Raw genomic sequence first — 20,894 nt, forward strand, 5'->3', positions numbered from 1 at the left:
AAAGGATCCTTATTCTTGTCCAAATTACTTAAGAGTGATTGGAGCATTACACTAATTAATGATTAATGAGATTGCTTCCATTTTAATAATGATGACATAACAAAACTCTAACCATTAGATCTACAATATTGACATGATACAATTTAACTAATTCTACTTGAAATACTGTATTTTTCTAAAAGATCTTTATCCTATCTAAACATACATATCCTATGTAAACAATATAGATAATGTAATAAGTCATGTTTATATAATAAATATTAAGTTGATGTGATCTTAATATATCCAAATGAATGTCTACCGTTAAATGAACATTGACTCTTTTTCATAAATGCAAAATTATGGAGCAAGTGGTAGGAGTTGGTTCCTCATCACACCTCTTTACAAAAGTTGTAGGTTCGAGTTCTAGCAGCCCTACTAAGCGCTTTGGTATGGATCACACGTGCCATCATACACTCTGGGGGAGGGGGATTGGGGTAACCGTTCGATAGTGGGCTAGATAGTACAAGAATTCTTTTTTAGATTGTTTAAGTCATGACTACTAATAGTTTATAATTTTCGATCTTCTGAATCGATGATACCTATTGGAAAGTTATTTTTTTACTCACAAAAAAATAAAAATCATGAAAAGTCTTTTTTTTTTTTTTAACAAATAAAAAAGTTAATAGAATGTATGATTAATTAATAGATACAAGTAGTCTTTCTTTAGAATTTTTTTTTTAATTATTTGCCGTATAAATTATATCATTGTCAATTTTTATTTCACAAGCACAGCTAATAGAAAAACAATAACAAAATTATCTAGGCCTTTTAGAGTTTTTTTGGTGAAATAACTTCTGGAAGTCTAGTACTCTTAAAAAGGACGCCAAATTCAAAAACATCAAAGTCAAAAGTTTTCTTTTTTGTTAATTATTATTTTTGTCATATTACAAAGTTGGAAAAAGTGCAATGTTTTCGTCTTAAAATATATAAAAGGAAAATGTAGTGCTATTAGAAAAATCTTACCCATATATAATATGAAAAAAAAAAAAAAAACCCAACAAATAAAAAATAAATTTCTCAACGAATATCAAAACAAACTCGACAAATAAAAAAAAAAAAAACAAATAAATAAAGAAGGATATCTAAACATAGTATTTCAGACGCCAATTTCTCATATGCAGCAGTCATACCCCCTACCCATTTACCAAAATAAAAAAATAAAAAGAACCAGTCCATACCTCCTACTACACCATTGGAAGTAACACACTTGCCCCCAATCAAACCCTGCCACAACAGCAGAACTGATGCAGGGAAAATAGACAAAACTACCCTTACCGGATATCTATAAATCTCTCTGTGTCTGTAAGGGTGTCTAGATCATCATCCACCATTCTTTGTCAATCTATTTTGCAAAATCCCAAGCACCCTTCTCTTTCCTCCTAAATCCAAGCAAAATTACCTTATATTCAGATTCCATATCCAAACTAAAAACCAAAAATAAGAAGAAAAGTAAAATAAGGAGGAGAAGGAGAGAGAGGGGAAAAAAAAAAAAAAAAAAAAAAAAGAAGGGGAAAAGTCAAAGGTCAAATTTATCCTTTTTTCCCTTCTTTCTTCCTCCTTAATTCCTTTCTTTCTTTCTTTGCTCAAAACTTAAACCCACCACCCCAGAAGTGAGAGAGAGAGAGAGAGAATTAGAATTTCAAAGGAAAAAAAAAAAAAAAAATCAAATACAGAGAGAGGGAAAGAGAAAAAGTAAAATGTGTGGGATCTTTGCCTACTTGAATTACAACGTAAACAGAGAGAGGCGTTATATCCTTCAAGTTCTCTTCAATGGTCTTAGGCGTTTGGAGTACCGAGGCTATGATTCTGCTGGGATTTCCATTGACGATTCTTCCTCCTTTTCTGCCGATCTGGAAGCTCCCCAATCCTCTTCCAGCTCTCTATCTGGTCTTTCCCCTTCTCTTGTTTTTCGTCAGGAAGGAAACATCGAGTCCCTCGTCAAATCAGTTTATCAAGGTAGATTTTTTTAATCTTTCACTATTTTCGGTTTTTTTTTTTTTAAAATAAAAATTTATGAATATGCTTTGGGATCGTACATTCTGTTTGGTTGCCGGGAAAATGGTTGGGGATTTTTTTTTTTTTTTGATAGCTTGCAAATTCGTATTTTTGTATTTGACTTCTGGAGGAGGATGGACCATGCGGATAAGTTACCGCGTTCGACTTCGTTTGTGTTAGGTCGGGCTTGTTTAACCGTTCAATCAAGTATGTTAAAGAGTAATAGGATTTAACTTTTGTGATAGCCGCCGGTTAATTTTAATTGATTCTGGCTTGTTTGTTTGTTTTTGTAATTAAAAAATAGTTTACTAAAATGTCAGAAACTGCTATAAAATTAGGACTTTGTCATCCGGGTCGGGTCTAACAATATGGGTGTATTCCCGTAATTTGAACCTGGTTTGGAGGGGAGGCGATGATAGACTAATCTTACCATCCGATTGCTCGGGAAAAGTAGCTATCTAACTTTAGTTTGGGGTACCAAACAATATGAATCGTTACTTTAAAAAATGAAGCACTAACTTCGCCCTTTTTCACGTTTTAAAGGTTGTGTTGTGTGTGTGCACGCTCATTTTAGAAGTTTGCTTTTGGTTTATGTTCCAAACGATAGTGAAAGAAAAAGAATGAGTTAACTCAATCAATTATAATTACGCTGTATTTATAACATTAACTAACCCAACTGACTCTTTTATAGTCTTGAAAATTGATAATATATATGTCTTGCATATGTTGAGTGTTGGAATAATAAGTTCACCCTTTTCTAAGAGCAATTGAGTTCTTGGGTTTTTACTCCATATTTTGAAGTCTGGTTTGTTAGACGTGGTATTCTGATTATAGCATGTTACTTATAGACTCGATGCTGATCTTGAGTGTTTTTTTTTTTTTTTCAGAGGTTGCTGAAAGTGAAATTAATTTGGAGGAATCTTATTCTGTCCATGCTGGAATTGCTCACACCCGTTGGGCAACTCATGGAGAGCCAGCACCAAGGAACAGCCATCCTCAGACATCTGGTCCTGGAAATGAATTCTTGGTTGTTCACAATGGTGTTGTCACTAACTATGAGGTTTGCTTAAGATTGCAGCAGAAATTGTTTTGTTATTTTATGGGTACCCTATTCTGAGCCATACTCTGTGGTTCATAATTGCATTCCAAGTCTGTTTTAATGTTGTCTAAGTATTCAAATTATGGATTTTTTATTTTATTTTATTTTTTTTCACACTTTTTGTGTTTATAGCAAATGTGTTTAGTCTAGCATTGGAAAAGCTCTTTGTTGAGATGATTCTTTGTTTCCCCACATTTTCAGGTCTTAAAGGAAACACTAGTTCGTCATGGCTTCACATTTGAATCTGAAACGGACACAGAAGTAATTCCAAAACTTGCCAAATTTGTTTTTGACAAAGCAAATGAAGAAGGTATTTTTATGTCTTAGTAAAATGGTTGAGATATTTTTTACGAGTGTAAAATAAAAGAAGCTCTTGGATGCAGCATTGGATTGTTTCTAGGAACTTCTTGGTTGGCCTGAGCAATAACGTATATTTTCAATTTTGCTCATCATCTATGCCCATTACTAAAATCTGCTGCTTTTGTGTTTATGAATGCTCACAGACAAATTAGTATTAAATACAATCCACACATTGGAAGCAGTGCATCATGTATATTGTGTTGGTTACTGTTTCACATCCAGATCTGAGAAAAATTCTGAAGGATGTCTGCTTAAATGTAATACTGTTTGTGTTGCAGGTGATCAGACTGTCACATTTAGTCAAGTTGTGCTTGAAGTGATGAGGCATCTTGAAGGAGCCTATGCCCTGATCTTTAAAAGTCGGCATTATCCAAACGAGTTGATTGCTTGCAAACGTGGCAGTCCATTGCTCCTTGGTGTCAAAGTAAGTTACAGGGAAAATTTATGAATTCTTGTAGCAATAGCTAGAATCATTGAATTTGCTTACAACTTCAATTTCTTTGGATGGTCAAGCTTCAACCCTAGTCTCTGAAATTATGTTTATGTGTCTCTTTCCATGCGCATTTTACTTCGTTTCTCTCTTCTCTCTACATATTTATCCTATTATGTATGGTTGACCTTTCTATTGTCATCTCAGGAATTTACCGAAGATTTGAGCAATGGATCTGCATTTCATGATGATGTTTTCGTTTCAAAGAATGGGCAGCCGAAAGAACTTTTCTTATCTAGTGATGCCAATGCTGTAGTTGAGCACACAAAAAAAGTTTTGGTGATTGAGGATGGTGAAGTAGTACATCTTAAGGTACCTACAACAACTCTCCACCTTTCCTCCACCACCACAGTTGGAGGTCTAGTATTGTTCCGTACATGCTATCAGAAAATTTGCTAGAAAATAGGCAACCGGCATATTGTGTTTGAATGACTAGTGTCTTTTGAATTATTTGATGTAGAGTAAGTTCTTTATGTGGTTTTTGTTACTTTTTATCTTTTTTTTTTTTTTTTTTTTTCCCCCTCCATTCATACATTTAAATTGTTGCTGTGGTTGTTGTTATTTACTATTTATACGTGCTTTATTGCTTCACCTTTGTGCGGTGTTTATCTCTTCATAGGTCAAGGGGCCTTGGACATAAAGTCTACCAATATTTTGCTAAGCCAATACTATGTGTGTTGTTCCATTGCTAGTTGAATGATTTAATTGTTTTAGAAACTTTTTGATGTCAATTCATAAATATCTAATTTATTTATATGTGATACCCTCTGTTTCAGGATGGAGGTGTGTCGATTTTGAAGTTTGATAAAGACAAGGGAAAGCATGGTGCTTCACTACCAAGAGTTGCATCAATTCAACGTGCATTGTCCATTCTTGAGATGGAGGTTGAGCAAATAAATAAAGGAAAATATGAACACTATATGCAGAAAGAAATTCATGAACAGCCAGAATCTTTAACTACAACAATGAGGGGGAGGCTGATACGTGGAGGTTCCTGCAAAGCCAAGACTGTTCTTCTGGGTGGACTGAAGGATCATCTTAAAACTATTAGACGAAGCAGACGGATTGTTTTCATTGGGTGTGGTACGAGTTACAATGCTGCTTTAGCTGCAAGACCCATCTTGGAAGAACTTTCTGGTGAGTTTTTTCCCCCCCGAATTTTAAACCTTTTTTCTGATTATAAATTGGTTGAACTGAATCTTTTTTTTTTTTATTTATTTTTTTATTGTATGAATGATATAGGTATACCTGTTACCATGGAAATTGCTAGTGATCTATTGGATCGGCAGGGACCTATTTACAGAGAAGATACAGCTGTCTTTGTCAGTCAATCTGGTGAAACAGCAGATACTCTGAATGCTTTGGAATATGCTTTAGAAAATGGTGCATTATGTGTTGGCATAACAAATACTGTTGGTAGTGCAATAGCCAGGAACACACACTGTGGTGTTCATATAAATGCTGGTTGTGAGATTGGTGTAGCAAGTACAAAGGTACATGATTGCATTGATTCTTTCTTTCTTTTTTTTTTTTTTTTTTTTTTTTTTTTACTTCTTTGGTCATTTTATATACTTGGTTAGTTATGTATCATCACTATTAACAGGCTTACACAAGTCAAATAGTTGTGATGGCTATGTTAGCGATAGCAATAGGTGCAGATGCAATTTCCAATCAAGAAAGAAGAGAGGCTATAATAGATGGTCTATTTGACTTGCCAAGTAAGTTTGTTCTCTCCTTTTTTTTTTTTGGTCTCATCTTAAACTTGGTTACTGTTGTATGTAGAGAAATAATTTGCTGAAAAGGTTAACAAGATGGAAGGCTTATATGTTATGTTTTTGCAGACAAAGTCAGAGAGGTCCTGAAGCTTGACCAAGAAATGAAGGATCTAGCAAAACTATTAATTGCCGAGCAGTCACTTCTGATGTTTGGGAGAGGGTACAACTATGCCACTGCTCTTGAGGCTGCTTTGAAAGTAAAGGAAGTGGCACTTATGCATAGTGAAGGAATACTTGCGGGTGAAATGAAGCATGGTCCATTGGCTTTAGTTGATGAAAATCTGCCAATTTTGGTCATTGCCACCCGTGATGGATGCTTTAGGTTTGGTTTCTTGTAATGGAAAGTGGTTATATTAGTTGTCATTTATCTAGCTAGTAACTGACATTTCTGATCACTGACAGCAAGCAGCAATCAGTTATTCAGCAACTTCATGCTCGCAAAGGTCGTCTAGTAGTTATGTGTTCTAAAGGAGATGCTGCATCTGTGAGCGTTGGTGGTTCTTCTCGAGTGTTTGAAGTTCCACAAGTCGAGGATTGTCTTCAACCGGTAGTTAATATTGTTCCACTACAGGTACTGTTTTCTTCCTCTTTTCTTGTCTTCTGTATTCTTCTCCGGAAAGACAACCAGGAAGATAAAAAGTAGGAAATGAGGGCTCCCTATCCATCTTTGGGGTGTAGAGTTTTTTGCATTCTCTTTCTTCGTAGCCTGCTAGCTTCAATTTTCCTTTGTTTGAGTAGAACAAGATCATTGCAATGCCACATGCTTATTTTTGCAAACTGTCCTGCTTGCAGTTGCTGGCATATCATCTCACCGTTTTGAGAGGCTTCAACGTGGACCAGCCTCGGAATCTTGCCAAGAGTGTGACTACGGAGTAGGGAGAAGTTTACCGATTCTTACTACATGGAAAAAAACACCAGGGTCCTAGCTGAATGAAAGCTCACCTTGGGATGGAGAGTCTTTCACTTCATAATGTCTACAACTATCTATTACCTTCATGTTAAGGTTGTATATTGTTTGAGTATTGTAAATTATTAGAAATAGGCACACATTACTAACACCCTCTGCTTCTCAGACAAGTTTTTGTGCGCATGAAGCACATGGTATTATTGGGTTTTGAGTATTTATATCTTTAATATGATTGTTTTGTTTAGTGATTATGCAAGCTATGATGGTTTTGGTTGATTAACATGGAAAGTGTTGACAATTTTCTCCATCCATTCTCATAGTTTCTCTTCGGTCTTGTAAAATAAGAAATCCGCAGTTGGCAATATAAGCCATTTATATGTATATGATTTGTCAGTTTAATATATATGTATTTGTCATTTATATTTTACTGTCTTCAACTTTCAAGGAGACAGATGTTTTATTACTTGTATGACAATTTTTGTTTTTTCTAGAAAATGAATTTGAAAATATAAAAGAAAAATAAGAAGGTGATATTTGACAGATGAATTGCCTGTCAAGTTTATATATTTAAAATTTAAAGTAAAAAATGCTAAAACAAAAAAATATGGTTAAATTATTTGATATATCTTTTTTTTTTTTTTCTTTTTTGTCCCCGTGATCTGTAATTTTACTTTTAAATTATAACTTTGGGGATCAATTAAAAACAAGGGATTCATAATACAAAGGTTAATTTTGTTGTTAATCCCAATTTGAAATGCTCATGTCACATTGTCATCTTATTGGAGGCTAACTTTACCCTTTTTTTTTTTTTTTTTAACGGGTTTAGTCGGTAACCCGGGTCCATTTTCCTGAACCTACATACCCGGGTCTGGTTTTTATTATTCATAATGAACCGTCCGAAACGCTCTCTAAAAACCCTAACGCTAAAGTTTGTTTGTTTGAGAAAACAATGGCTCGGAAATTGTTCGACGGCAGCGACTCCGATGACGACGACGTATCGAAGATCGAAGTGAACAAAGAGTACGCCCGGAGGTTCGAGCATAACAAGAAGCGCGAGGACCTGCAACGCTACGAGGAGCTGAAGAAGAAGGGCGTCATATCGTCGTCGTCCTCCTCTGAAGATGAAAGCTCCGATGAGGAATCATCATCATCTGAAGAAGAATCCAACCCGTGGTTTCGTCCAGGTAAGAAGAAGGATTTGGAATTCGTAAACACTTTAATCATGTTAAGGGAGCAGAACCCAGCTCTCAACAAGAAGGATGTGGAGCTTTTTAAATCCGACGACGACGACGAAGAAGAAGAGAAAGAGGCGGTTGAGAAGAAGAACAAGAAGGAGAAGGAGAAGAAGAAGAAGGCAATGTATTTGAAGGATGTGACGGCCAAGCATCTGTTGGAAGAAGGCCCAGAATTTGATAATAAGGATGACGGTGATGATATTGACCGTGGAAAAAAGAAGAAAACGTACAATGAGGAACAGGAGGAAATTCGCAAGGCATTTCTAGATGAAGTGGATGCAATGGAGGAAGATGGAGAGGATGAGTTGTTGAGAGTGAAGAATAAGGTTGATGATGACGATGATGACGATAGTGATATTGAGGAGCTTAAGAAGAAAGCTGATGAGTACTTTGATGGGGATGAGAATTCCATCTTCTTGAAAAATTTCATTTTGAAAAAGTCGTGGCTTCAAAAGGAGGATAAGGACGATTTTCAGATTAAAAATGATGAATCCGACATACTCGCCGAGGATGATAGAATCGATACCATAGAGGAGAGTGAGTACAGGTTTCAGGAAAATGCTGGTGATAGGATTATTGGGCATTCCAGGGAAGTGGAAGACTCTGTTAGGAAGAAGGTGAAGGCTAGGAAGGAACAGAGGAAGCGTAAGGAAGAGAGAATGGAGATTGCGAAATTGGAGAGGGAAGAGGAGCTGAGGCATTTCAAGAATTTGAAGAAGAAAGAGATCGATGAAAGGGTTAAGAAGATTATGGAGAGTGCTGGGATTAGAGAGGAAGAGGTTGTTCCTTTGAGTGCTAAGGAATTGGAGGAGGAGTTTGATCCTGATGAGTATGATAGGATGATGAAGAAGGCGTTTGGTGATAAGTACTATGAGGCAGAGGATGTTGATCCTGGGTTTGGTAGTGATGAGGATGATGGCGAGATTGAAAAACCGGATTTCGAGAAAGAGGATGAGTTGCTTGGACTTCCCAAAGGTTGGGATAGTAGTGGGGATGGTGATGGGTTTTTAGCTACAAGGGAAAGAATTTTAAAGCTGAATAATGATGGTGACCATGAAGAAGGAGAAGAAGAAGAAGAAGAGGAAGAGGAGGAGGAGGAAGTAAAAGTAGAAGTGAAAGAAGAAGGAAAGCGAAAGAGGAAGCGGAAAACAGCGCTGTTGGAGAAAGCTAAAGAGGCATTGATGGAGGAATATTATAAGTTGGATTACGAGGATACCATTGGAGACTTGAAAACAAGGTTCAAGTATGCCAAAATAAAGCCTGATAGATATGGGTTGAGCACTGCAGATATTTTGCAGACGGATGAAAAGGAGTTGAATCAATTTGTCCCTCTGAAAAAGCTTGCTCCTTATAATGAGAATGAATGGAAGTTACCCAAGAAGAAGAAATACCAGATGAAGATGAAGATTGAAGAACTTCGAATGGGACGGAAAGGAAATGATAAGAATTTTGATAAGAAGAAGAGAATAGGGAATGATGCTTCTGCATCAACATCTTCTAGGGATGCCACGGAAGATGAGAAAGCACAATTAGAAAACACAAATGGGGATTTGAGCAATTTGTCTAGGAAATCCAGAAGAAAGCAGCGCCAAGCCCATCTTAAACTATCACAGTCCAGACTCGCGGCGTATGGAAAGGTGGCTTCAAAACCCAGCAAGAAAGAATAGCACTGAACATCAGCTGTGAAGAGGTGATAATTTCGTGAAATAATTTAATTGCTTTTCCTGTTGTTTTCGACCGTGTTATGTGTTTACTAGAAACATACTAGAATTGGAATATTTTACATGTTGAACTTTGAAAACATACTGTGTGGATTTGGTTTTTTTTTTTTTTTTTTGGTACTTAGATTACTCTGATATGCTAATATATGCTATTTCCTTTCATTCAAGTAGTTATATATATTTGTTTCATTATACCAATGTCCTGTTGCCCTTGTACCGATGAATTTTACTTCCAGCTCAATCTAGATTTCACTAATTATCAACATTTTATGTGCACAGGTTATTTCCTCTATTCATTTGATTTGCTTGGAACTGGGAGTGTGCCAAGTTTACCAGGATAGCTTTATTTGATCCCAAGGGTAGGGTGGTTTATTTTATTTTTTTTGGGTAATAGATCGTAAGAGTGGTTTATGATTACAGAAGTCGATCATAGATATACGAGTAGTTTTTTGTTTTTGGTACAAAACTATGGTTAAGTTGATTTAGCATTTTCCATTTATTCTTTTTTTTTTTTTTGGGGAAAAAAAAAAAAACTTTTTCTATGAAACGGTAATTGCATGTCCTATTGAATTCTAAGTTTCGAATATATTATTAAAAAGCAATATCCACTATAAATACAATGCGACACTCTATCCGACGAGTGTTTGAATCAAATTGAAGACAATTCTAAGTTTAGAATGTATTGTTAAAAGTTTTTTACTAAAAGTAATTTCCACTATAAATACAATGTGACACTCTATCCGACGAGTGTTTGAATCAAATTGTAGACAAATAGAATGAATCCTCAATTCAAAAATAAAAATAACACCATGTATATAATGTTATCTTTGATGAATTTCATTTCGAATGTATTGAACAACAATCTTCTCGACTTGCTTTAATTTTTTTTTTTTTAAATCTACTAATTGCAACAACAATGTTTGATTCCTTTTTTACACGAAAAACAGAAGATTTATAGTCAATTTTTCTCCATGGACGCAAATATTTTCATGTAGTGTGGCACCGATTTGTTGAGTTTTTAACCAAACAGAGGATTGAGATGAGAATGGCTACAATGACTCCATAGTTGCAATGATGGACTTGGTGGATTACATTACTCTGGTTGTGGTCTTCAGGTCTTGTGGGTACCTATGTGAAGTCTCCGATCTTATCCAGAAATCCAAGTCTCCATCACAATGTTTTTCCCCGTCTTGGATTTTTCTAATCATCCTTCTAATGAAACCAAAAGAAAACATATGCAAAATGCATAATCATATTCCCCACTATCCTACTTCGCCACCACTAATCCTTAATGCCTTTAATACTACCAAAAAGTACATTTTTCAATTATTTCTTACCAAAAATGTGCTTTTCTATTGTTGTTAGAAATATCTTTCACATTGTTACAAGATAAAAACAAGCAACACCCAGCCAGACAAGTCATACCCTCCTTCACCCTCCCTTTCCACTCTTCTGGTCAAAAAACCCAAAAATCAAACTAGCATTTGACGTGGCAGCTCCTAAAGCGAGTTGCACCAATTTTTACAACCTACCCTATTTCTCAAACATGCTATTGAGCTCCATTAATTCCGGGTCGAGCTAGCAAACCCTCAATTTAGGGAAAAATCTGGACGCGTGGCTACCGACCAAGGCCAGTTGCGTGGATAATCTGTACACTCTCACATCTCTCACTCTCACTCCACTTTGGTTTCATCGACCCCCAACGGAGCGAAAACTCTCTTTCTCTCTCCCGGTTACAGCTCAGACGGACGCCCCAAAACTCTCTCTCTCTCTCTCTCTCTACAAGTTGTTTGTTTGTTAGATTGAATCGTTTCCACTTTTTCTCTGTAAAACTCTAATCTTCTCTCTCTCTCTCTCTCTCTCTCTCAAAGTTTCTTCCTTTTTTATCTCTGAATAATGGCGTCGTCTATGGCAACGGCCACGGCTGTGACCAAAGCCACAACTTTGGCTCACTACAATGACAACAATTTCAAGCTCCGCTCTCCTTCTAAGGTCTCTTTCCGTCTCTCTCATAAACCCAAGCTTCGTTTCTTCACCAAGGTAAACCAATTCCTCTGTCTCTCTTTTGGCTCCTAGATATGTATGCATACGTTGTGTTTTGTTTTATTTTATAATTTTTAGTTTGGTTTCTGGCCCAAAAAAAAAAAAAAAAAGTGGGAAATTTGAATTGTTTGGATTCTGTAATTGTTTTGAGCAATTCTATTGTTCATGGTTGATTCGACCAAATTGAAATGGAAATGGGTAGATTTGCTTATGTGAATTTGTGCAAATGTTAAAGGAACAGAAAGGCGAAAGCTTTTCTTAACGTTGTGTCTGAATTGAGCTTCAACGTTAATGGTCTGTTGTCTGCCGTATCACGCAGTTTGCAGCTGATGTGCTGTCGTTTTGCTTTGAGCCTGTGAGATAGCAGGACATGTGAATTTAAAACTAGCTATAGCTTTCTTTATGAAATTGTATCCACGAATGGCTTTCCCTTTATAGTGTGTTGTGGCTTGGCTTTCAATAAGCAATGGTTTACTGGGACTTCATATTGCCTAATTAGAATATCAGGGTATGCTCTGGTTTGGAGAACTAGATGTGCCCATTAATTGATCCTCCTGTTGTTTTTTCTTATTTCGTTGAAGCTTTAGAGTAGCAATCAATTTAAAGGTTTATCTTGGAAAGTGTATCTTTAATTTCGAGGCAATGCATGCAGTTTGGTACAGTGCTTAAGTTGTCACCTTTTTTTTTTTTTTCGTTTTCATAACCTATTTTGTCTGGTTATTTTTGCCTTCTATTTTTGGCAGAATGTCAATATTTGTATGTTATATACCTTTTTTCAAATCTAATTTAAGGCACTTACTCTCATTTATGAGTTGAATACTGTTGTGCACATAATAGGGTTTGCAGCCAAGTCGGGGTAGCACTTCTGTGGTGAAAGCCCAACTGAACGAGGTAAGATTCTTCCAATGGTTTTCATTAGAGGATATTTTTTCAAATTTTTGTTCCTTCCTGGACATGCTCTTGGGGTCATCTTTTGCCTTCAAGGTTGCTGTGGATGAACCCTCAAATGCTGCAGCTACTCCTCCAACCAAATCCGATGGACCGACACCACAATCAAAGGATACAGAGTCATCAGTTGGGTCTTCTTCTGCAGTTCTGGCAACAGAAGAATCAATCTCCGAGTTTATTAATCAAGTTGCTAGTCTTGTGAAGTAAGCATCCTCAGTCAATTATTGCTTTTTTTCCTTTGAACCATGAAGCTAACTGCGAAGTGAAAAATCATATAATATCTGTATTTCAGGCTTGTCGACTCGAGAGATATTGTGGAGCTGCAGTTGAAGCAGCTAGACTGTGAAGTTACAATTCGTAAAAAGGAGGCCTTACCTCAACCACCAGCTCCTGCTCCAGTGTCTATGATGCACTCTCCATATCCGCCAATTGCACCAACAGCTTCACCTGCACCTGCACCTGCACCTGCCCCAGCTTCTTCTCCAGCACCTGCACCATCTCCACCTGCTGCCAGTTCACCTAAGTCATCACTTCCAACTCTTAAAAGTCCTATGGCAGGGACATTTTACCGAAGTCCAGCACCTGGTGAACCTCCATTTGTGAAGGTTATTCTTCTCTCCTTAATGAAAAATTGGAATTAAATGATGCTTTGCTTTCTTAAATATTGTTTGGGTGTCTCTGCTGCACATATTTTTGTTGGCTTACATGTTAAACTCTCTTATTAGGTTGGAGACAAAGTACAGAAGGGACAAGTCTTATGCATCATTGAGGCCATGAAACTAATGAATGAAATAGAAGTAAGTTTTATTTTCTTCTATGTCTCAACTTTTATTCAATGATGATTTTATTTCCTTCTTGGGGTTATAGTAATGTTTCAAATTTTCATAAAAAAATTATCATGGTGAAAAAAAGACCCAATATAGTAGAGGGTAGAACCATTAGTATTGTGGAATTGGGATTTGGTAATGGACAAGTTTGGCTACCGTTCAAAACATGAACAAATGTGAAAGGAGTAGTGTGTTCAAGGTAACTGTATCCTCTCATATTTTCTTAAAATATATATATATATATATATATATGTATCATAGTAAAATAAAGCCTAATATATTAGAGGAAAGGATTGGAGGAAAGATCTAGATATGAGCCGTTCTCTAAGTATTTTGGCAATTCTGGTAATTTAGGAATTGGTAATGAAGTCGAGAACATAACTGTCTACAGTTTCAAACATGGAGAAATGTGAAAGGTGTAGCAAGTCCAAGTTTAACTGTTGTTCCTTGCTTGAACTTTATATCACAAAATAACTATGTGTGATCATCCTGTTCTTTCACCTTCCTCAGCCTCCTCATGAGAGTTTTTGGCTTTGTTCTGCTTAAATAATATGGCTTTCCTTAGGATTAATAGTTTGCGGTGCATGATAATCTTCTGCCCTTGCCATTTTTGGCAAACACTTTTTACGAAGAATTCCTTGCTTACCTGATACATGACTGGAATGTAAACTTTTCTCCAGGCTGATCAGTCAGGAACGATAGTCGAGATTCTTTTGGACGATTCCAAGCCTGTTAGCATTGACACAGTAAGTTTTCTTTATCATGCTTACTTAAAGACAAGTAACTCTATTTAAAACTTATCATGCTAACTTAGAGGCGAGGAACTATGTATCTCAACTTGTTTGTTTAATGTTTTCAGCAACTATGTCTTGACTTGTTCGTTTACTGTTTACAGCCTCTATTTGTGATCCAACCCTAGAGCTTAATGGTTGAGCATGCAATTAGTAGATGGATTAGTGGAGATCAAGAAGAAGCTGGTTTCCTTGGTAGCATTGTGACTTGCGGCGTTGTTTCTGTGTGGGAGAATGTTTTGCTCGAAATGAGGTTGTAGTAGATAGACATAAGGACTTATTTATTTATTGAGTCTGATACGGTAGCTGAGAATATTTCTCTATGCTTGATACTGGTATTCTTTTTTGTTTTCTAGTGTTTTGATTGGGACCGTGGAATTGATTAATGTTAGTCTGATAAAAATAATTTCTAATGTCATATTCAAGAAAAGGAGTGAATAAGAAGAACATATTTAGTACAATAGTTTGTGCCTTTCTCTGTCCTTGCAGTTTTGAAACCTCTCTACTTTTTGGCATAAAGGGTAGTGTCTAAAAGCCATTGTTTTCCATACAAAGAAAAAGCTGCAGTAAGAATTTATCTAGCTATACTTGCTGCTTTGGTCTTTGTGGTTTCTGTTAAGTTCTTTTGGCCATATATTCTAGATTTTTGGTTAGGAAACTTCACAAATCACAACAATGTTATATGCGAAAATGATACCTGTTTTGATAAATTAAAATAAAATAAAATTGGTGTTTGTCCAAAAGTTTTGAGGAATATGAGAATACATGAAAATCAATCTACAAATGGTACTTTCCTGTTTCTGTCTACTTGTCCTGTACAGATTCTTTTTCTTAAACATGGATTAATAAACCAAATTTTCACATATATGTATATATATATATATATATATATATTCATAGAAAGAAGAAAATAAATAAATAAAAGGAGTAATTAGTAAACAATGCAATTAGCCCTTTCTTAAAGTATTCCAGTTTCCCTAAAGATGTTTGGTCTTTACACTATAATAATAAGATTTTAGTTTCATGTAGGAGAAAAAGGGGACATATAAATACATGGCTATTGAGTGAGATCAGTCCTTGCATTTTACGCATAAAACCTACTCATTAATGTATTTAATTAATGAACTACAAAATGGAATTGATGCTGACCAGGCTTCAATTGCTCAAAAAAATTAATAAAAAAAGCAACTACTTCTCTTATAATTTGAAAGATAATAAATTTTCGATAAATTGGACAAAATATGAATGATATTTATGATCTGGCTTAGTTGAGAAGTATTCTTAAAAGAAGGTGACAAAAAACTAAAGTCAACGGGCATATATCATAGTCAACTTTCATCAATTTTGTTGGACTAATGGGCTGCCAATGATCCAAGCCCACATACTACAAATATATTACGCGCGTGGTAACCACTACATCTAAAGTGCGGGTGAGTCGTAACCTCCCTCAGCAGTGTTTGAAAATAAAACCTCAGACTACCGTTCTGAATTCTGATTGTTTTGCTGTCAAAAAGAGAATATAAGGAAAAAAAAAAATTTTTCCAATTAAAAAAAATTATAAAATATTTATAAAAAAAAAAAAAAAAACACCATTCTCTCTTTCTTTCGTCTCTGAAGACCGAACCTTAAAAAAGTTAAAAAAAAAATCAAAAATCAAAAATCAAAAATCAAAATCGAAACCACAACGACAATAACAATCAAAACAAAAATATAAAAAAAAAAAACAAAAACAAAAACACTTGCCAATTTCCTCTCCCCTCTTCTCTCTCTCTCTCTCTCTCTCTCTCTCTTCCTCTCTTTCTTCTTCGTCTCTCCCCCAAGCATGGGTCCTCCATCTTCTTCTTCTTCTTCTTCTCCAAAATACCTCGCAATCCATCACTTTCCCACACTTTCTCTCAATTTCCCTCACTTTCTCTCCCTATTTCTCTTCCTTTCCCTCCTCATAGCCTCAACCTCATCCACCCCTACCACCATCTATGATCACCTTCGCCTCCATGGCCTCCCCATAGGCCTCCTACCAAAGGGTATCACTCAATATTCTCACGACCCCTCCACCGGCCATTTTCAGGTATTTCTGGAGCACCCTTGTAACGCTAAGTTCGAGAACCAGGTTCACTACGATTTCAACGTCTCTGGGACATTGAGTTTCGGCCGGATCGGCGAGTTGTCTGGCGTATCGGCACAGGAGCTTTTTCTTTGGTTCCCTGTTAAAGGTATTCGGGTTGATGTTCCTAGTTCTGGCCTCATTTACTTTGATGTGGGTGTTGTGGATAAGCAATTCTCTCTCTCCCTTTTTGAATCCCCTCCTGATTGTGCCGCTGTCGATCCTTCTGATCCCAGTACCAATGTTGGCGATGACCCAATTGATGTTTCGCATTTTAAGTCTCAGGTTGATACTCCCTTTGCTTTTTGTGGAATAGATTTCTGTTTTCATTATAAAAATATGGTTTTTATTGTCGGAAGAGCAAAGATTTAGCTGGTTTTTTTTTTTTTTTTTTTTTTTGGGGAATTGCATGTGTTTTTTAAATGTTTTGCGTTGATATATTTTCTCGGTGTCTATAATTGTGGGTAAAGTGATGATTTTTTTTTTTTTTTTTTGGTTGGTTTTTATTAGAGCTCTTGGGGTTGTACAAATTTTTCCCTCGTTTTGATAGATTTTCTGTGTATGCATGTTTTAAGTAAGTATAATTAATTCTGTGATCGATACAGGTCTGTGAGATTCCGACCAAAAACAAATAGAATCAACTTGTCAGATTGAACTGACTGAATCAATGTTACCAAATATTGGATGTTCTTTTGATATGATTTGGGTTATACATAAAGCACTGCATTGCATGTACCGTTTTCATATTATTGAGTTTTTTTTTTTTTTTTTTTTTTCTTTTCCAAACTAAATGCTCACTTTCTTTTATTTTTATTTTTATTTGTTTTTTATGGTTTAGACAGAGGGAGAAGTCAAATTTTCTGAGATGGGTGTCACTAAGAAAACTACGATTTAATTGATGAGGAGTCATATATAAATATGATGATTTGGTTTTCTGAAATTCTAAAATTGTTGGATGAGCAACCAGTATAATGGCTTATGGTCATAGTGATTAAAAAAATCACTGTTATTTCATTTGTTGATGGTTAGGTAGAGTTGTCGGTTTCATCTGTCATAGAGTTTGTATGTAAGACAATGTTTCAGGTTGAATCTTCACTCTCGAATTTTCATCTTGCATCACAAACCACTACTGATTTAGTTGATTTGCATATGATAAAGTCATGGAAGCTGACATTTTATAGGGAAAATTTCATGGTTAAATTCTCAAATAAGCTAAGTATTTTATCTAGTGATGGTTTTCGATGGTTTCCTTTTGAGTTTGGATTCATTTCTTGTCTGCCAGCGGTATAAAACACTTCATTCAGTCAGCACAATCTCAATTTGTTATCCTGATTGGTTTCTTTTTAATTTAATCCTCCATCAAAACCTTTTACATTGAATATATTTAAGGTCTAAACATCGTTGTTTGTCACTATACTATTTCCATTGCTGTACGATGAGATTTATGTCGACTTTTGTTCAGATATCTTAGTTTGTCTTCTTCTTCTCCTTCCCCTTTTTGTGGGAATGCTGTTTGTATGGAGTTTCAATAATGTTTGAAGTTTTACCAATCATTTTAATCCTTAAACCTCTTTGTGTTAATTAGTTTCAGGATAAATCCCAAAAGCTCAGGCTTAAAGCTGGTCAAAGAAGTGAACTAAGGGCTATATCATAGATTATGGGGGCAGAGATATGATTTAAGGTTCAAGTTAGCTCAATCAACCTGAGGGTTTTTCCTTTTCGCCTGAAGAGAATGTTGAAGAGTCTGGTTTGGGAGGTCGTATGCTTCCAGTATGTGTGCTTGCTTGCTTAGTTGCTGTATTGTACAAACATTTCGGCCTGATACTTCAGTCTTTGCCGGGGGGGGGGGGGGGGGGGGGGGGTGGAAAGCAGAACAATTTTGGTAATGAGGAGAGATAGAGAGAAACAAAGGCTATGAAGATTGGGTCTCACATTTAGCAGTGATTTGAAAGTGAGATAAAAGGGTATTGGATCAGGTTGGTCTTGGCTAATAATATAGAATCGTATGTTTATTGTTATAATATCACCTTGCATATAGATTTGTGTAAGTTTTTGTACTTTTTTAAGTTTTATGTAAATGGAGAAAAACCGCAGGTTGGTTTTGTGCTGAAGTGAAGTGGCCAGAAATTTTATGATATTTTCCTTTATTATATGTTCAGTGTAAATAATGTGTATGATAGATATTCTGATTTCTGAGTTTGTGATAGAACCATCTGGCTCTGGAAATCATACTTTCATCTTATGAGTGCACATAATGGGAACTACTTGCCTTACGTGTATGTGCAAGTGCACATGCCCACATGCCTCAGCCCCAATTAGTTTCTTTGTGTTTTTGCTGTCATTTGTCTCCTTTTTACTTGCTATTAAGCTTATTTTGTCAGAACCGTTGCATACAATGAAAATTTCTTCCATGAAAGAAAAGATGAGATGGACGAGACAGGCACCCAAAAAACAAAAAAAAAAAAAAACTTGTTTTTCTTTAACATCACAGCATCATTAGTGATGAGGGGCTTTACACGTCTTGACGCAGCAAACATTCATGGCATGTAGGGGATTGTGGGTTCATGGCATTTTATTTTTGGGTTGTCATTTATGCTCCAATAATTGAGACTTACACTGTTCACCAAAAATAATAAAAATATAAATCAGAAATAATTGAGATTGGAATATTTCTCTATTCGGCTTGATATTTAAGTCAGTTTGATAAATAATAAGGACAAACATTCATGAAAGGATAAGGATCGTTTTTCAAACAAATTATCATTAGGAGTAGCTTAATCCAGCACATAAAGCAGCCAATGGAGATAAAATCGGGGCCATGTATATCAACAAGGAATCGTGTGGACCAGAAAGAACAACATCCCCACCAAATTGAACCAAAAACAACAGCTGTTCCCAATAAAACACTCAATGCTAATTTATAGTTCTTTCACAATGTTCATTTTGACATCCAAGCTCTCCATAATGCAAACTCAATCCACCATTGTTAATATGCTTTAATTCAAGTCTCCCGGCGTGCAAAATACAGCTTACCCATCACATGAAGAATGGCGACAAAAGCTATGAAACCAATGCTCATGATAAGAACAACATTTGGGGAGATCTTGAGTCCAGGAGCATCATCTGTGTAAAACTGCAGCATGGTCCCAGCCGCCCCTCCGGAGGTTGCACCACTCGTTGTTCTCCTCCTCCGCATGCTTGCAGTTGCTGCAGCACTTCCCCTTTGGGGGGCTCCTCCTGTTACCATTTTCTGTATTACCAACTCAAAAAGTTTACAACACTAGCTCAGTGCTTAGATTCCATAGTTTATAAATAATGCAAATAATAACATTCATCATGCAAGTAGATTGAAAAAGGATGCTGAAGCATAATATCCACAAGACGATAACGACTAATCATTCTGCCGATTAGATTCTTCAAAGCATCTATCAAAATCTCTTCGAAATACATGTACATTCCACAATCTATGACCATTCATTTCAAAGCATAAGTGCTACATGATTATGTTTTACATATATTATACATATTGCATACAGATATTTAGCAGGTTCCATCACAGACAGATATATTATTGACTACTCATACACGTTACAGAGTCATAGGAACTGAAAATTTATTTACATTTCCGTACAGCTGTATAATCAAAACTTGATTGCATCTACACCCGTGTGTGATAATTGAGAGCTAGATGGTGAAGCAGAAACTCTTCAGCATATAGTTATCCGAAAATTTGCTATCCTGCTAGGGACTAAAGAAAATGGTACCTAGATCTTAAACTAAATCATATGGCCACTTAATAAATCAACAGTATCAAAAGGCAACAGATCCAACATTTGCTTAAACTGTCTTCTAATATTGGGAAGGATGAAATCTTACGTCAGAAAAAATCAATATGTTTTGTTGCACACTCAAAATTTACTGCCTTTTACACAAGAAACTGAAAAATCCCCTTTCATGTTTCGGACAATTCTAAATTCTGATCAATCTATCTAACTTATCAAAAAAACAGCAAATTTTAATGCCAATACTGACATAAAAATTTTCCCTTTCTTAATTCCAAGATACATATATGTCTGGGTAAAGCTCCACTTTCAATATCATTCTCTCTTAAAAACCTACCACCACAAATAGTTTGTTGATTATCTCGCAAATTCTTAGCTCTGTCATCTACTTTCATTACGTTACCATTTCAAAGCTTCATCTTATAAACCCAAAACGAAATTTAAGAACCCAAAACCCAAATCAACCGCATATTTACAGTAAAAATGTTAGGATAAAAGACCCATCAACCCATATTGATAGCATAGAGAATTCATAAAGATGAACCAAAATTAAAATAACAAAAAAAGAGAGAAGGTTACTGTCTTACTGAGTACGAGTCGGACGGACGGACGGACGGACGGATGCGGCCGCTGGTGGTAGTAGGAAAGAAAGTCTGCCCTGTGCCTTGAGACAACCCACCAACTATCTTTGCTGAATGAAAACTTAGAAGAAGCTATTAGAGGAGAGTTTGAGAAAGCCCAAATTCAAATGGGCCCCAGGCCCAAATAGGCTTTT

At 35.9% G+C, this 20,894-nt stretch overlaps 5 protein-coding genes across 8 annotated transcripts; 4 read left to right on the top strand and 1 right to left on the bottom strand.

The window, feature by feature from the left end:
* The first annotated feature begins 1,351 nt into the window (after positions 1-1,351).
* On the top strand, positions 1,352-7,088 carry LOC107412533 (glutamine--fructose-6-phosphate aminotransferase [isomerizing] 1). The gene is made up of 11 exons (XM_048468546.2): positions 1,352-1,998; positions 2,925-3,097; positions 3,338-3,446; positions 3,775-3,920; positions 4,134-4,298; positions 4,763-5,123; positions 5,229-5,479; positions 5,590-5,704; positions 5,828-6,083; positions 6,164-6,332; positions 6,554-7,088. The coding sequence occupies exons 1-11, from the start codon at positions 1,740-1,742 to the stop codon at positions 6,635-6,637; spliced, it is 2,088 nt and encodes a 695-aa protein (XP_048324503.2). The 5' UTR covers positions 1,352-1,739; the 3' UTR covers positions 6,638-7,088.
* A 451-nt stretch (positions 7,089-7,539) lies between these two features.
* On the top strand, positions 7,540-10,123 carry LOC107412489 (uncharacterized). The gene is made up of 2 exons (XM_016020263.4): positions 7,540-9,593; positions 9,904-10,123. The coding sequence occupies exon 1, from the start codon at positions 7,618-7,620 to the stop codon at positions 9,568-9,570; it is 1,953 nt and encodes a 650-aa protein (XP_015875749.3). The 5' UTR covers positions 7,540-7,617; the 3' UTR covers positions 9,571-9,593; positions 9,904-10,123.
* A 948-nt stretch (positions 10,124-11,071) lies between these two features.
* On the top strand, positions 11,072-14,694 carry LOC107412493 (biotin carboxyl carrier protein of acetyl-CoA carboxylase 1, chloroplastic). 2 transcript variants are annotated; one of them, XM_016020268.4, is made up of 7 exons: positions 11,089-11,664; positions 12,505-12,558; positions 12,652-12,818; positions 12,908-13,220; positions 13,341-13,412; positions 14,123-14,188; positions 14,338-14,694. In XM_016020268.4, the coding sequence occupies exons 1-7, from the start codon at positions 11,521-11,523 to the stop codon at positions 14,359-14,361; spliced, it is 840 nt and encodes a 279-aa protein (XP_015875754.3). In that variant the 5' UTR covers positions 11,089-11,520; the 3' UTR covers positions 14,362-14,694. The 2 variants fall into 2 exon arrangements, with proteins under 2 accessions (XP_048323764.2, XP_015875754.3); XM_048467807.2 differs by having other exon boundaries at positions 11,072-11,664; positions 12,505-12,818.
* A 1,227-nt stretch (positions 14,695-15,921) lies between these two features.
* On the top strand, positions 15,922-18,487 carry LOC107412521 (uncharacterized). 2 transcript variants are annotated; one of them, XM_016020299.4, is made up of 2 exons: positions 15,922-16,622; positions 17,929-18,487. In XM_016020299.4, the coding sequence occupies exons 1-2, from the start codon at positions 16,056-16,058 to the stop codon at positions 17,989-17,991; spliced, it is 630 nt and encodes a 209-aa protein (XP_015875785.2). In that variant the 5' UTR covers positions 15,922-16,055; the 3' UTR covers positions 17,992-18,487. The 2 variants fall into 2 exon arrangements, with proteins under 2 accessions (XP_015875785.2, XP_015875784.2); XM_016020298.4 differs by having other exon boundaries at positions 15,930-16,622; positions 17,923-18,487.
* Positions 18,488-18,992: 505 nt separating this feature from the next.
* On the bottom strand, positions 18,993-20,856 carry LOC107412522 (protein transport protein Sec61 subunit beta). Of its 2 annotated transcripts, none has more exons than XM_016020301.4 (2): positions 20,707-20,856; positions 18,993-19,587 (listed from the first exon to the last, which is right to left on the bottom strand). In XM_016020301.4, exon 2 carries the CDS (start codon positions 19,582-19,584, stop codon positions 19,339-19,341), a length of 246 nt encoding a protein of 81 aa, XP_015875787.1. In that variant the 5' UTR covers positions 19,585-19,587; positions 20,707-20,856; the 3' UTR covers positions 18,993-19,338. The 2 variants fall into 2 exon arrangements, with proteins under 2 accessions (XP_015875787.1, XP_015875788.1); XM_016020302.4 differs by having other exon boundaries at positions 18,993-19,599; positions 20,707-20,849.
* Positions 20,857-20,894: the final 38 nt, after the last annotated feature.

The sequence above is a fragment of the Ziziphus jujuba genome, chromosome 10, assembly GCF_031755915.1.
Source record: "Ziziphus jujuba cultivar Dongzao chromosome 10, ASM3175591v1".
NCBI classification, from domain to species: Eukaryota; Viridiplantae; Streptophyta; class Magnoliopsida; order Rosales; family Rhamnaceae; genus Ziziphus; species Ziziphus jujuba.

What these genes read in the sequence shown, in the direction of transcription:
- LOC107412533 (XM_048468546.2), top strand. Translation starts at nt 1,740, where the DNA reads ATGTGTGGGATCTTTGCCTACTTGAATTACAACGTAAACAGAGAGAGG. An exon ending in TTGGTGTAGCAAGTACAAAG is followed by an intron (nt 5,480 to 5,589) that starts GTACATGATTGC and finishes CACTATTAACAG; the next exon opens with GCTTACACAAGTCAAATAGT. An exon ending in ACCCGTGATGGATGCTTTAG is followed by an intron (nt 6,084 to 6,163) that starts GTTTGGTTTCTT and finishes GATCACTGACAG; the next exon opens with CAAGCAGCAATCAGTTATTC.
- LOC107412521 (XM_016020298.4), top strand. Translation starts at nt 16,056, where the DNA reads ATGGGTCCTCCATCTTCTTCTTCTTCTTCTTCTCCAAAATACCTCGCA. An exon ending in TTTCGCATTTTAAGTCTCAG is followed by an intron (nt 16,623 to 17,922) that starts GTTGATACTCCC and finishes TGTGTTAATTAG; the next exon opens with TTTCAGGATAAATCCCAAAA.
- LOC107412493 (XM_048467807.2), top strand. Translation starts at nt 11,521, where the DNA reads ATGGCGTCGTCTATGGCAACGGCCACGGCTGTGACCAAAGCCACAACT. An exon ending in CAAGTTGCTAGTCTTGTGAA is followed by an intron (nt 12,819 to 12,907) that starts GTAAGCATCCTC and finishes TCTGTATTTCAG; the next exon opens with GCTTGTCGACTCGAGAGATA. An exon ending in AGCCTGTTAGCATTGACACA is followed by an intron (nt 14,189 to 14,337) that starts GTAAGTTTTCTT and finishes TACTGTTTACAG; the next exon opens with CCTCTATTTGTGATCCAACC.
- LOC107412489 (XM_016020263.4), top strand. Translation starts at nt 7,618, where the DNA reads ATGGCTCGGAAATTGTTCGACGGCAGCGACTCCGATGACGACGACGTA.
- LOC107412522 (XM_016020301.4), bottom strand. Translation starts at nt 19,584, where the DNA reads ATGGTAACAGGAGGAGCCCCCCAAAGGGGAAGTGCTGCAGCAACTGCA.